Source organism: Vigna angularis, chromosome 1 (assembly GCF_016808095.1).
Source record: "Vigna angularis cultivar LongXiaoDou No.4 chromosome 1, ASM1680809v1, whole genome shotgun sequence".
Lineage (NCBI taxonomy): Eukaryota > Viridiplantae > Streptophyta > Magnoliopsida > Fabales > Fabaceae > Vigna > Vigna angularis.
This window is the reverse complement of record NC_068970.1, coordinates 12,908,643-12,923,604: the sequence shown is the minus strand read 5'-3', so window position 1 is coordinate 12,923,604 and position 14,962 is coordinate 12,908,643. Positions and strand designations below refer to the sequence as shown.

Genomic DNA, 14,962 nt, shown 5'->3' with positions numbered 1-14,962 from the left:
ATCAAATTGAGAGAGTTACTCACTAGTTGTGAAAAGGACCAAATATAATAATACTTCTCAGAGACTAATATAATCGAATGTTGTTTATCAAGTAAGTCAATTTAATGAACTGACTCCTGAGAGTTCAAACCGAACACCGTAACGCCTAGGTCGAGTACTAAGACTCTAGGTCGAAACCAATTAAGACAAATAATGTAGGACATCAAATAATAGCACTTGACGGAATCATATGAAGAAACCAAACACCAATAAATACTTAAGCTTCTTAATGAGTTAAACATCAAGGAAACCGAATGTCAGTCGAAGACCGGACACTATAGAGAGCGAACACTATTGAGTTTGGACGAACGCTCTTATTATAAAGATAGATTACGAAAATGAGAACTAGCGCTAGGTGTAAGACCAAACACTTACTTAGTATGAGCGCTTGGTGTAAGACCGAGCACTACTTAGTACGAACGCTTGGTGTAAGACCGAACACTACTAAACTTATAGAAGAAAGGCTTGATAAATATAATAAGATACCATTTAAATAGTGTTTACGAACGAACGAAATATACAAATACATATAGATATACTTAAGTTTATCATCAAACACCAAGGAACAAATATCCTTGGTTGAACGCTTATATACAGATATTACTGAACGATGACGCTCGGTCCTCAACTGGAATTCTTTCCAAATGAAAGAATCCAGTTCCAACCGAGTTTACAGGAAAACCCAACGGTCAAAGATCTTCAGTGACGAACATCAATTTTCACATAAAACTCTAGACTTAGAATTCATAATCTTATCAATACATTTCTCAACATCTATCTTCATACATTCATACATCCATATCATAGTAAATATTCACACTTCATATAGTCAAAACATATCAACACTCATACTTCATATTCATTCAGAAATCAACGAACATACATTCATTCAAAACAAGAATCTTAATCAAATTATATAAGCTTCCCTTACCTCTAAGCGTGACCGAACGTTCACAAAGGCAGAATACGGGTTCACCTCTATGGTTTCTTCTACCCTTAAAGCTCACCGATTTCAAAACTATACCAGAGTAAAGGACCAACACGCTATCAGAATTAAATATGGAAAGGTGATCAATTCAAGCAGCCAAAACTAGGCTTGCATGCACAGAAAAACCACTCGGCTGAGAGAGATGAACTTACCAGTCCAGAATCTGAAACTGATCGGTTCAAACGGACCCCCTCGACACCAGGAAAGTAGAAATGGTGCCTGAGTGGTGATCGTAAGAAGGAAAAATGAGGATTTCTTAGAGAGAAGTAAGAGCTTTTTAGAGAGAAGGAGGAGAAAATGGTTTCAGAGATTTGGAGAAGAACGTAAGCATGAAGAAGTGGCGTGAACTTTTAAAAACCCAGAATTTTACTTCTACCATCATTAGCGAACGTCCACTCCACTGCTCACATCTGTCTTCCACTTTCTGATCTCCAGTTCTCCTTCCTCGACACTTGTCTTCCACTTAACATACATTGTGTTTTAAAACGAAAATGTTAAATTTGAAAATCACTGTTTTTCAACTACTAAAAGCTTATCCAATAGTAATTGTAATCTTCTTTAAGTAGACTATAAAGGCTTTCGATCTTTGGCATTTATTTAAAAACTTTTGTTTTGCTGTTTTATCTGTTTACCAAAAGAGATAAAAACTGTAATCAGCATACAACGTTTACCAATTATATATCTGAATCCATCTAATCAGTGTATTACAATGCTGATCAAACAGGACAGGACCATGATCATGACAATCTTTGCGTAGCACTAGAAACAAGACACTGTTTCAGACGCACAAATACATAAAATACATGGACTGGACATTTTTTGGCAGCCATATACTTAATAAAATAGAACATTCAGAACATAAAGGAAATCGATAGTACTCCTTCAGAACGCTGGTATTTCCTTGGTATTTTAAATTTAAGGCAAAGAACAAGGAATTGAACATTATAAGAATTGTGGGTCAAATTTGGTGCAAATCCTTTGACTTACCTTTTTCATACAACAGTGACAGCGCCTCAGCAGTCTCTCAAGAACAATAACTTTCTTTCGTTATACAGCAGAATTCCCATAACATGTTGAGGGCAGACCGGAAAACTAATCTACTCGAATAACCAATAGTGATGCAATTACAGTAGCTACGCTTACATATTATCAAATGAAGGTAAGATTTCAAAATTTGGATGAATCAAAACTGCTCTTCCATGGACCAATAAACATTATGTATACATTAGACGACGACCAAAGCACCAATCCTATGCCTGTAGTGGTATAGACTCGACCCTATTGAAAGCTACATTCTTAACTTTCTTATGTGAACCATGTCTTGATCTTTTTGATTTCCTTTTCTTTGAAGCGGTAATTTCAGGAGTGTCATCTCTCTCCTCGATGTCATTTTCTGTGTCCGGAATGTGGATATCGGACTGCAACAGTAACTTGGTCTTTGATTCTGTCGGTTGAGCTTCTGGTTCAATAACTGACATTCCTGATAGAATGAAATCTAACAAAAATGTACTTCTAACAAGTCTGTCTATCCTGCCAAAGTGCCTCTGACTATAAGGGATAAGACCTTCAAGAACTTCACCAATCCCTTTAATCTGAAATAACCAATAAAAAAACGTTCATTAAACATGGTGTTTTTTTCTGTCCTCGAAAAACATCCCAACAATTACACGTAGGCTGAAATCAATGCAAAATTATAAAAAAAAAAATAGAAATAGTACGTAAATGTAAGGGTTATTTGTACAAAACCATATTCAATAGTGAGGCCAAGTATTTCACTCATTAACCATCATACATACATAATACGAAAGAAATGCATGATTAGATGCTCAACGCCACTTAGAACTTAACAAGGGTTAAAAAACCGCACCTCAACAATATGAGTTGGAGGAAAGACGCTGAAAACTCTGAAAAGTACAAACTGTGAAACATAACAGAGTTTTGGTTTTGTATTCCATTCTCGAACATAGTTAAATAATGTGCGAAGCTCTTCATCACCCAAGCCCTTGAGTGCTCTGTCAAGATGCTCTTCAGCCTCTCTCTTCCTGCTGCAGAAATACCAGTCAAGTTTACGCTAACAAAATTCAGGCAACCAAATGATTGTTGCTAACCTGCAAAGCTCGGAAAATAACTCAAAAAGCCTATGTGGCCTGCGCAGTTCAAATGCAATTTGGATTGCTTTCGTATAGTCAGCATCTGAGACAGCATTATCTAGCTCTTGACCTTTCAGAACTCCTTCTTCCTGCATTAAAAGTACACATTACAATGTTTTCTTTCTAAAACACAGGGCACTCGTGATTTGAAAGAGTATATAAAAAAACCTAAAAATAAAACATGGAGCATGTAATAATATATCTGGACAACCATTTGAACTTAAAAAAAAAGATCTTTGTAGACAATTTTCTTGAATCCCCTTTTCTCGACGTCATTAAAATAAATATCCTTGAGCTGAAACTACTCCACGATGAAGTAAAACGAAGTGGATAACTTTGTCTTTTTGTGAGTGAATTTATGATATAGAATTAAAAAAATGCCTGAGTAAAGAGTTGCTTACCATTGCAACTGATTTAGTATTTGTTTGGTTTGGCTTATTTTGAGAAAGCCATTTTTCAGCTTTCTGATAGCTTTTGAAAAAAACAGCATATTTCCAAAAAAATAAATCTTTAGACCAAACATACACTTGATGCCTAGGTTATTTTATGCCAGTTATGAAACTATATAATAAGGTATGTAAAACAAACTAAGTTATTGCGAAAATTAATAACCACTAACTAAACCGCAATATTCATAATAGCAAACCATGATTTCAAACTTACAACATAAAAAGTAAAATCAAACATCTTTGATAATCTAATTCAGGATATAATTGAGGTATTGCAGTTTATTTTCATTAAAATTTAAAAACTGCATAAAATCCTAATATTGCATGTTTTGCAAGACAGTTGCATTAGAAAAAACATGAGCAAAATGCACTTTTGGTCTTACATTCAATTCAGATAATGACTTTTAACGACTTTTACCGATAGAAATTCCATTCAGATGATTTCCAACATTGTGACTACTCTTGGTCTTACATTGTTGCATTAAATTCACAGAAAGAGCAACATAAAATTGGTATGATATGCAATAGGAACAATTAGATCTTCACAACAATTATATAAAGAATCACGGTGAAACGCAACTTTTGATTTAATTTTCAGGATATGAGGGTATCAGTACTGAATGATTGGTTGAACTCACCTCTTTACGGAAAGCTTCTTCTTTGTCAGCTGCAGTGGAATCAAACCATAAATTGACAACAGCATCACCACCACCAGTTGCAAGCATTTCTGTTTTTTTGCCTACAGCCAAGGCCCAAACCTGCATGTCAAATTTAGTCAGCAAAAGAAAAGGTACAAGAAACCTGAACTTTTGTGAATTCAACCTGTTTTTCAGTTTTCCAAAAAGTCAGTTTTTTCAATGAAAATATATGTTTTCAACAATTTATGTTAATTAGATATTATAAAAAGCTGTTTTAGTTATTTTCTTGGTACCTAAAAAGCATCTTCTAAAGAAGCAAAAAAACTCAAAACAGCAGTGTATCATAGAATGACTTTTTTCTATGCTTAAACAAATATTGTGGAAATGTGTAATTGCCAAAATAATTAGAAAAAAAAAATCACATTTTCTCTAAAATTCGGAATAATGGGTGACTAAGGAAAGCATAATTTGAATGTTTGACTGCATACAATTTAGCAGCATTGATATAATTTCTTGGCTGAAAGCTAAAGAGATCAATATACAGCTTTTAATTAATAATTCAAGAACTCACCTTTGGAAAATATTAAGCATGCAACAAATTTGCCGATAAAGAAAAGAAAAAAAAAACATGTAACAAATTTATACCATATTTTCAGGAATTACATTTATAGACAGAAAAATATGAAATTAGATGAAAAGAAATATCAAGGATCAACTGGCACCTTATCTTCATGATGATCATAAGTAGCAACACATTCATTGGTTTTTACAGTCCACAGCTTTACTAAACCATCAGCACCTGAAAAATTAATTAAGCTGATCACACTGAAAAAAAATAAAAATGTTATAAAGAAAATCAGCATAGGATAGCCTCGTACCACAGGAAACAATTTGTGTTCCACGGGTAACAAACAATGCTCTTAACACACTTGAAGTGTGTCCTTCAAATGTTTTCAAACAGGAGCCATCAGATATAGCCCATATCCTTATTGTCTTGTCACCAGATGCTGTTACAACACACTGATCGACAGGAGAAAATTCTACTGACCAAATTCCCCTTTTATGCCCTTTAAACACAACAACCGATACAAGATCTGGAAGTCTCCATACACAAGCTGTACGATCCTGATGGGATATACAAGTGGAACATAATGACAATGATAACTACAGTGGAAACACTATAATATGGAAAAAAAGAGTAAAAAGATAAGTAAAGGAAAGAAGCTGGTGTAAGTAGCTAGTGACACTTTACTAGAATAAAACAAGAAACGCACAAGTGACAGTAATTATTTCTGTAAATAATTACAGTACATGATATAAAGGCATAAAGTAAGCTGCAAGTCAGATATAATTACCAACCTGAGAACCACTACATACTAAACTATCATTTGGAGCAACTGCTACAGAATTGATATCTTTATCATGAGCTGCAACAACAGCTTTTGCTTTTAAATTAATAGGCACTGTCGTATTGTCTGAGAGGCCATCCATACTCCACACTTTAAGAGTATGATCACTGAAAAAACAATGAAAGGGAATAAATAACAAATAGTACCATCTAAAGGCTAGCAGGATTAGAACCAATGAATTCAACCGTACAATCAATGACATATGACTAAATCCAGTTCATATAGTAGAGTAAAAAGGAAGGCCACATTGTAATCTGGGTAAGTGATCCATGGGTAGCAAAACATCTTGCATGATTCAATGAACTCGAAAAGGGAAGGAACAGGAGATTAAATTCAGCACAAATTTTCTGATACTGATTCTGATGCTAAAAAAAGGTGAACGAAATTATACTATTAACAGTGGGAAGTTTGCCTGCGTTGACAATTCTACTATCTTCAAAAGGGAAACACCACACCGAAGGTCAACCATAAAATAACTAGTAAAACCAAATCATCTCATTTGATAAAATGTTCTTATGAGAATTGCAAAACAGATAACATTACTTATTCTTGTCTTTCTCCCGTATAACATTATCACTTAAGAATAGTCAAAAAAACACTTGGCATATCACATTTCATGTTGGGTTTAATGGTTATGCATTGCATTAACAATAATGGTTAGAATCATTAACAACAATAAGATACACCCCCCTCATGCCGAAATATAGACATTATCTCGAACCTGATAGCGGGCGGAACAACATGTCCAACAAACAACAAATATCGCTAGGATAGACTCTAACTATAACTCCGATACCAAGTTAAGAAGTAACCCATTTTATCGACGTGAGACTTCCACACACACACACATATATATAATACACACATATATGTGTGTGTACACACCCCTCTGGTGACTTGGATTTGTGATTACAGTTTTTAAATTTCATAAGGAAAAGAAGTGATGCACAATAGGTGAACTAGTGCCAGTGCCAATTCTGAATTTCTTAATTTTGCATTTAATTGGATATGGGTGAAGATATGCACCTACACCTAACCAATGCAAGTTTGGCGAAGAGTGCAGCAGAAAACACCCTTAGTTTCTAATTGGGTTCAGATTTTGTTTTAATTGAAACCCTCATTCACAAAGAAAGTGAACAGGCGCTGCTGCCTGCAATGTAAAAGGTGAATTCTAGTTGCATTACTTTTAAATTAGGTGGTGTTTTGGCTGACAACATACATAACAAATTGAATTTTTAATCACATTAACTTTTAATTAGGTTTAGATTTTATTTGAATTGAATCTTTTCACTCAAAAAGATGAACAGGTGGTGCAGTGGACAACACAGAAAATACAGCGATCCACACGAATTCACGATTTTGTTTGATTATAGGTGTGATTTTGCTATATCACAATCATGCGTGAGATTTGAATGCAGTGGACAACACAGAAAATACAGCGATCCACACGAATTCACGATTTTGTTTGATTATAGGTGTGATTTTGCTATATCACAATCATGCGTGAGATTTGAATTGGAAATATTATGCAAAATCATAGAATCATATCATTTACAAATAAAATCTGAATGTTAACTACTAAGGTAGTCATAGAAAAAGTCAACAAACTTATCATACATGGTAATTTGTGATTGGATGTCAGTGTAAACTTGTTGTACACTGTCAGTACATGGTCATTTTTCTCTTGTTACAACTTCAATGTTACTTCCATTTAATAGTAGCTAATTTTGCAATTAAGAGATTGAACATAAGAAAAACCCAGAAAGGGAATCCAAAATGAAGGAACATGCAAAAAATAAAAAAGTAGACAAGTTTTTGCTATTGAGAATCAAAATAGGAATAAATGCATCAATACTCACCTACTGCCACTAACAAAGAAATCTCGCTTTCTTTTGGAAAAGGCGACGGCTCCAACAGCTCCCATATGACCTATACCAACTCCAATGCAGTTTGCACTTTCTGACTCCCACAACCTAACCTGTTTGACAAGCAGACATCTGTTTTAAACTACTAATCCCAGTACATAACTATAAGCATATGCATACTATGAAGTTAATAGGACACCTGTTGTTAACACTTACTGAAGCACCTCAAGCACTTCTTCCCATAAAATAAGATTTAAAGCATTTTCAACAATCATGAGATCAAAGGGGAAAATACTTACACTGTTGTCTTTACTTCCAGTTACAATGAATGTTCTCCCAGAAGTTGATACACAGGTGTCAAGGCATAGAACAATTTCAGTGTGACCAGATAAGACATATGAACATGACATAGATGCAGTGTCATAAATCCGAATCTGCAAAGCTCAAGTAGGTCTGTGCATTAAAGATCATTGCTAAAATAAAGAAAGATATTCTACGATAATAATGGTACCACCTGAGGTACCTTTACTTAAAAGCAATACATACATTTCATCAGAAAGTAAATAAAAAATGAATATCTGGTTACTGTATATATATACACTTGAGATTAAAACTGATAAAATATATTCTTGAAGGCTTATAAGATCCCTCTCATTATCTTCTATATATATTGAAAACACAAGAGTACATGGAACATCAAGAGTCTACACTAGACCTCTAGGTACATAACTAGGTACGACTCATTACTGGTCTAGCAGACTAGCCTTAATGATGATATGTAAAAGTAATTATTCTAACATATACAATGCTGTGGCATATAAATAAACTTTAACCAGACTCCAAAATAATACATCTCCATCACCTATATTCATCAATAAGTACAACTGATTACGCTCCTGCAAGTTCCTTTTTTCTGTTTTACATACCAAAATAATTACTCCAGGTAAATCATGTGGATGTTCATTTCTACTTCCACCCCATCAATTGAAGCCATGCTCCTTTCTCTTATGTCCACCATTTGTTACTGGCATCCTTCAAGCATAGTTTTACCTGAGCTTGCTACTGGGAATATGAATGAGCAAGTGGTATATATCCTCTCACCCAAATCCATGTATAGAAAATAATGTTCATGATTGAGTTGTGATCAGAATGTTCGTCAGAGAACAACCCCCCTTTTGTTGTTTTAAATTGGCATGAAGTCTAGCATAACATGACGCAAGGACACCTTCTGCCATCCAATTATCTAACCAAAATCTCCTGACCCGCCCATTTGCAATTTTCCATTTCATCGTATAATCATACCACCAAGGTAAGTTTTGCCCCCACACACCTTACATACCTTTGCACCATATTGATACATTTATGCATCTCTCCTCCCTACTACTACCCTTCCAAGCACCATATTTTGATTCTAGTACTCTAACCCTCAATGCTGCTCAGTGTTCAAATAATTATCACATCCATTTGCTAGCAATGACTCATTGAACAGTTTTATATCTGTCACTCCAAATCCTCCATATTTTTTCGTCTACATAATTTTTCCCAAGTAACCCAATGTATTTTTCTTAATACACCCACAATAACTTTCTTTGCATCTTCTAATTTTCTTCCACACCCCACTCGGAATTTTGAAAATGGATGGGAAAAAGATTCATAAAGATAATAAAACATAAGTGACTAAGCATAACCTCCCGGTAAACAGATCCAAGACCTGTTTCCAAGGTGCCAATTTCTTAGAGAAATTACCTAGAATAGGCTTCCAATCAACCTCTCGAAGAGGATTAGCACCCAAAGTTACACCAATATAAATAAAAGGAAATGTGAAACCTTGCAATTTAAAAAATTAGCAAACCTTTCCAAGGTGCTCCCCTCCAAACCAATACGTCCAAATTCACTCTTGAAAAATTACTTTTAAGTCCAGACACAAGTTCAACCCACCCCAACATCATGGTTATAAAACTCATATTCCACTACCCCATTTAGTCTTAACTCGTTTGTATAATCATTTTCAATGGGTTTGGTGGGAATATCCTTCCTGGTGTAAACATGTGATGTTCATCCAAAAGACAAAACAATTTAAAAATCAATGAGGTTTTCATGTCACAGATCACTAAAAGCACAAATAACATTGGAAAATCATCTTAGAAACAATTATAACTCATTCGCCTTGTGAACTAAAGATTTCAGAATGGACTTATTTACAAAGTTGATGTAATTAATTGTAAAATGAAAAATAGCTATAAACGAAATCTCATCCCCAAATTTTCTGTATAAAAATATTCTAAAAGTGCTTATATTCTGACAAATTACAATTACATTGACAATGCGACAAGAACAAACACCAGAAAACTAGACAAGAATAACATTGTGCAGCCAAGAAAATTTAGCTTTTCACAGTGTGTGTGTGTGTACCAGAATGTATATGAAAGTGTCGTACTATATTTAATTCACAACAGTTTGCTAATTTCTAGATAAAAACACATCCTCATACCTGTTCAAGATTTGTAGCAAGGGCTAGGAATTTTTCATCATCCCCCAAAAACTTCATATCCACAATTTCTTCATTATATCCAACAAGTCTTTTGGTTAGATTTAATTGTAACAACTCTTCAGTGCATTCCAGAGAGTAAAATAGAAACTGCTGATCCGCAGTCACACATAGCAATCCTTGATCAGAGGGAAGCATAACAGCAGAAGTGAAACCCCTACGTGATTCATCATCATCAATGCTGGCTGTAACATCTGAAGTCTTCTGCTCAAAGATGCAACCTGCCCTGTCAATAGGAAAACAAACAAAACAAAAAAATTAAAGAGGCAGAGCATAGCTTTAAAGCCACTTCTTTAAAAGCTTAAACGAACCCAGCCCAGGTGCAACTAGCACAAAATGTCATAATATTAGAAATATTTACGCTGATGATTGAAAAAATCTTCATATATTACCCTTTAGAATTCCATATGCGTACAATGCCACGTTCACCAACTGTAATGAAATAGAATGCTTTGGAACCACTGCGTTTTTTTGCATCTTGCTTATATGAATGCAGAGATGAAGCAAAGGGACTGCTGGAACCAATCACACAGACAGCTTCAACTGCCTCATTAGTAATGACAGTCTTCTTGTTGCTATAATCGTGAAGATCCCACAATGTTACAACCTGCCAAAAATCAGCACATCAATTTGTCACCTTATTGGACTATACTTAACATACTCCATGAAAACAAAAAGTTGGGTAGAGAATTGTAGAACCGACCTTGTCTCTTCCAGAACTAAGTAGCGTCCAGCCATCTTCAGATATTGCCAAAGAAGTCACAGCTGAGCAATGATTATCTAATGTAGCAATACAGTTCTTTTTCTTGGTTTTGGAAACATCCCAAACCCTTACTGTAGCATTATCACCACCGTCATCACTTCCAGAAAAAAGCTGGGGCACCAATCTCACCATTATCAGTTAAATATATGAAGTGAAAAGGTAAAATCAATAGTTGGGAATAGTTAAAATTGAGGAACAGGGTAAGGATAAACAAAATCACACTTGCATCAAAAGGACTACAAGCAAGCAATCAATTGCATTTGTATCACTCTGTTATGGAATTCTAATCAACCCTTGAGCACCATCAACAATCACTATGTTCACAACATTGGTTTGAGATTCAATTCACACAAATCCATCAAGTTGTTTTACATCATAACATGTGCCCTTATACTTATCCATTGAAAAAACAAGAGAAAAAGCCCAGTCCTTCAATTAAATTAATAAGTAACTCATAACAGTGGTCAAAGATTCCAATCTAATTATAAACAAGCACATCATATGGTTCAGACAGTAGTAAGCAATGCTTCATGCTATCACGAATATGTACACTGGCACCGTGTAATCCTATGAAGCCCAAATACTCCAAAAGTAATAAAAGATTATAGACATACGCGTGTCGAAAATTGATACTTCTTGGATAATTCCACAATGAATCCGAAATGTATGCAATATTTTTTTCTTTTTTTTTCTAACCTATTTCTCAGATGTGTTTGAAAAGCATCCAATTCCTTTTCCAGTGATTTTTTTCTCCTTTCAAGATATGGCTCGTTTACATCCGGATACACCAAAAAGCTTTCAATTAAAGCTTCGGGTGTAGCCATTTCTTCCTCATACTGTGAGAGGAAGTAGAGTACATACTCATTCATTCATCCTTCGAAGATAAACAAAATGGGTGCAAAAAGGGGTGAATATTTTATTTATGTGCATTGCAACCTTCAACTTTGTGTATAGAAAAGATGAAGGATATGATTGTATAAAAGCAGGACAGAACAATGTGGAACATTAGTGGAGCATGGTCCACTTGATGATAGTGTTGAACTTGTAGAATTGGCAAAGTTGCTCGTTGGTGAATCAAACATAAAAGTTGTGCTTTTATGAATGGTGGTAATGAAATAGAGGAGAATGATACAGCCAAAGATGATGTTTAGTGATGATGCTTATGAATTGTAGGCTATTGTTTAGAGTCAATAGTTGTCCTGAATTCCACCAAAGATGCTTTTTATTGATACAGTTGACCAGGACTGGTTATACTACAGAAAAAGGTTATATTAGTTTTTGTAAAACATTTTTGTAAATTGTGATATCATACTTATAAAGTTATAATGAATCAGTTATAAAATATTTTATAAATTTTTGTTCCATAGGTATAATCGAATAAAACAACTTGGTTTAGTACTCAACTTATGCATATCTACTTAGGAAGAAATCAGATGACATGATTTCATAAACATTGAATCTCAATGCTCACTAGCAGAACGCAATCAAATGAAAAAGCTTTAAGCACAGTACTCACAAGTTGTTTCTCAGGATCGGGATGGAACATGACACAAGAAACTACTCCACCATGACCTTTAAAGTAATGAGTGCAGTAACCACCATCTACATCCCACACTAGAACCTTCCTATCAGCTCCACCGGTAGCGAGCAACCCTCCGGAAGGATGACACGTCATGCACATAACCGGACCATCATGACCCTAAACCCAACGCGCACATTAGCAATCTCAGTACATTATTCATCACACCAAAACAGACAGTGATGAAGAGAACAAGAATTATAAGGTACGGTACCTTCCAGGAGCGGACGCACTTGAACGTGGACAAATCCCATACTCTGATTTGGCGGCTGTGGCTGGAAGAGAATAGTATGCGGTCGTCGGGGCTGAGTGCCAAGGCGGTGACGGACTCAGAGTCGGCGTCGAGGGTGGAGCGTATGGCGGCGGTGACGGAGTCGACGATTTTGATTGACTCGCCGCAGGCACAGGCGATGAAGGAGTTGTCCGATGAGACAACAAAGGGGCCACCGGTGTAGAACTGCTGCAGAGCGGGGACGCAGCAGTAGTTGGTTTTCAATCTGAGAGATTCCATGCGGCTACGTGATTCGGTGAAAATTCGTTAGGGTTTAAGGAAAAGGGTCCGGGGTTTTTGAGTTTTGATGTGTTTCCCCTTCCATTCACAAATTTTAAAAATGAAAAAATTCCTTCCCTTTGAAAAGGTTTAAAATTCATCACAATATATATAGATAATATATTTTTTACAATATTTTAATACCGTATTATTATGTGATTTATTCATTTTACTATTTATGATTATTGTTATTATTTGTAGAGTCATTTTAAACTAATAAAAGAATATCATGATATTAAAATATTGTTAAAAAAATGTTCTCAAATATCATTATCTTTCTCAAAATTAATAACCCAATTGAAAAAATTAGTAATATCCTATTTGAGAGTTTGGTCCAAAATACTTAGATATTATTAAACCTATATTATATAAAGGGGTAATTTCTTTTGTTGTCTTTTTTTATTTATATAATTTGATCTGGTAAATAAAAATTAATTTATTATTTAATAAAGTAAGTAGGTGTATAAATTCTTTTTTATTTTCAAATAATTAAATAATTTTTCTTTTCAATAAATAACAGTTACATAAGTTTTTTAATATTATTTTTTACAATATTATTTATTTATTTATATATATATATATATAATCTTTTAATTAATATTTATCAAAATAGTAAATTTACACATAATTTTAAAATTATATTATTTCAATGTAATAAAATTATGGATATATTTCCGCTCATGTATTTTAGACCTTTACTGTAAAAGCTTTTCATAATTAATTATGTGAAAAAAAACATATTATTAGTTATTTTCATAGTAATATTTTTACACAATTAATGTTGTCTTCTTTGTTTTTGAAGACGATTTATTCTTTTATATATGTATTGTCACGTAGTAGTGAACATTTTAATAATTAAAAAATGATAAAAATATTAAAAATTTAAAAATAAAAAAAAATGACACACGATGTACGTTGTTTATTTTAACAACGTTAGAGAAAAAAATTCACCACAATTGAGACTTATAAAAAAATATTAAGATTGAATTGACAAAAAAAAAGCAGGGACTAAATTAGTATTTTAATTAATAAATTATTACAAATGCAAAATAATACAATAATATAAATTTTATGTTTTTTATATAAAATATTTTAATCTTGTTTATATTTTTTAAATTTTTTTATAATTTTTAAGTTAAAATCATTAGATGATCCTTATATTTTTGTTTGGATCTCGGTTCTTACATTTTAATAGTGACATTTTTATATTCTTAAAATGTGATACAATAATTTATGTTACTATTCATAATGTTAATTCAATGTCATGTATCAATCTTTTAATTTTTTGTTTTTTTTTTCACAAAACAAACTAGACAACATTTCAAACGAGGATCACGACAAATATAGTATGACAAGATAGTATAACGTGTCACAGGTTACTCTTAGGAAATATGTCATATGAAAAATATTAATTTAGTATTTTTATTTTATATATAAAAAGTGTCATATAAAATTTTAAGATTCATGTTACTAACACTATTTAACACTATTTATGACATGTGACAAAGTAAAAGGAAATTAAAAATTAAAAGAATTAAAAATAAAAACCACGTGTAACATTAAGTAACGTCGTCTATGATAGGAAAAACTAAATTTTTTTCACATTTTCAAAAATAAAGAGACTACTTAAAATACCAAGAACTAATCGAAGATTCTAATACAAATAGGAGAATACAGGAGAATTATATAGTGATTTTAACCTAATTTTTAATATCTTTTATTTATTTCTTAAAAATTTTATATTTTTTCACTTGTGTAAATAAATTTATTTAAATAAGTTTATATAATAAGTATATCTAAATTTATTTTTAGAAACTTCTGTTTGATTACCAGTTTAAACTGTTATAATAATTCATTTTATTTTTACTATTTTTATTGTGTAAACCTTTCACATAATATTATTAATTACTTCAATTTACATCTTCCTGTAGAAGCCAAATCTTGAATAACACATATTAAAAATGGCAATTTTCTTTTAGTTCTT

General features: G+C 33.2%; 1 protein-coding gene across 2 annotated transcripts; it reads right to left on the bottom strand.

Annotated features, from left to right (window-relative positions):
- Nucleotides 1–1,962: 1,962 nt before the first annotated feature.
- LOC108344308 (protein TORMOZ EMBRYO DEFECTIVE) lies at nucleotides 1,963–13,061 on the bottom strand. Of its 2 annotated transcripts, none has more exons than XM_017582770.2 (14): nucleotides 12,643–13,061; nucleotides 12,366–12,548; nucleotides 10,790–10,960; nucleotides 10,479–10,693; nucleotides 10,030–10,312; nucleotides 7,838–7,972; nucleotides 7,533–7,651; nucleotides 5,624–5,780; nucleotides 5,143–5,389; nucleotides 4,987–5,063; nucleotides 4,265–4,384; nucleotides 3,136–3,266; nucleotides 2,895–3,072; nucleotides 1,963–2,619 (listed from the first exon to the last, which is right to left on the bottom strand). In XM_017582770.2, exons 1-14 carry the CDS (start codon nucleotides 12,937–12,939, stop codon nucleotides 2,278–2,280), a joined length of 2,655 nt encoding a protein of 884 aa, XP_017438259.1. In that variant the 5' UTR covers nucleotides 12,940–13,061; the 3' UTR covers nucleotides 1,963–2,277. The 2 variants fall into 2 exon arrangements, with proteins under 2 accessions (XP_017438259.1, XP_017438265.1); XM_017582776.2 differs by having other exon boundaries at nucleotides 2,895–3,069.
- Nucleotides 13,062–14,962: the final 1,901 nt, after the last annotated feature.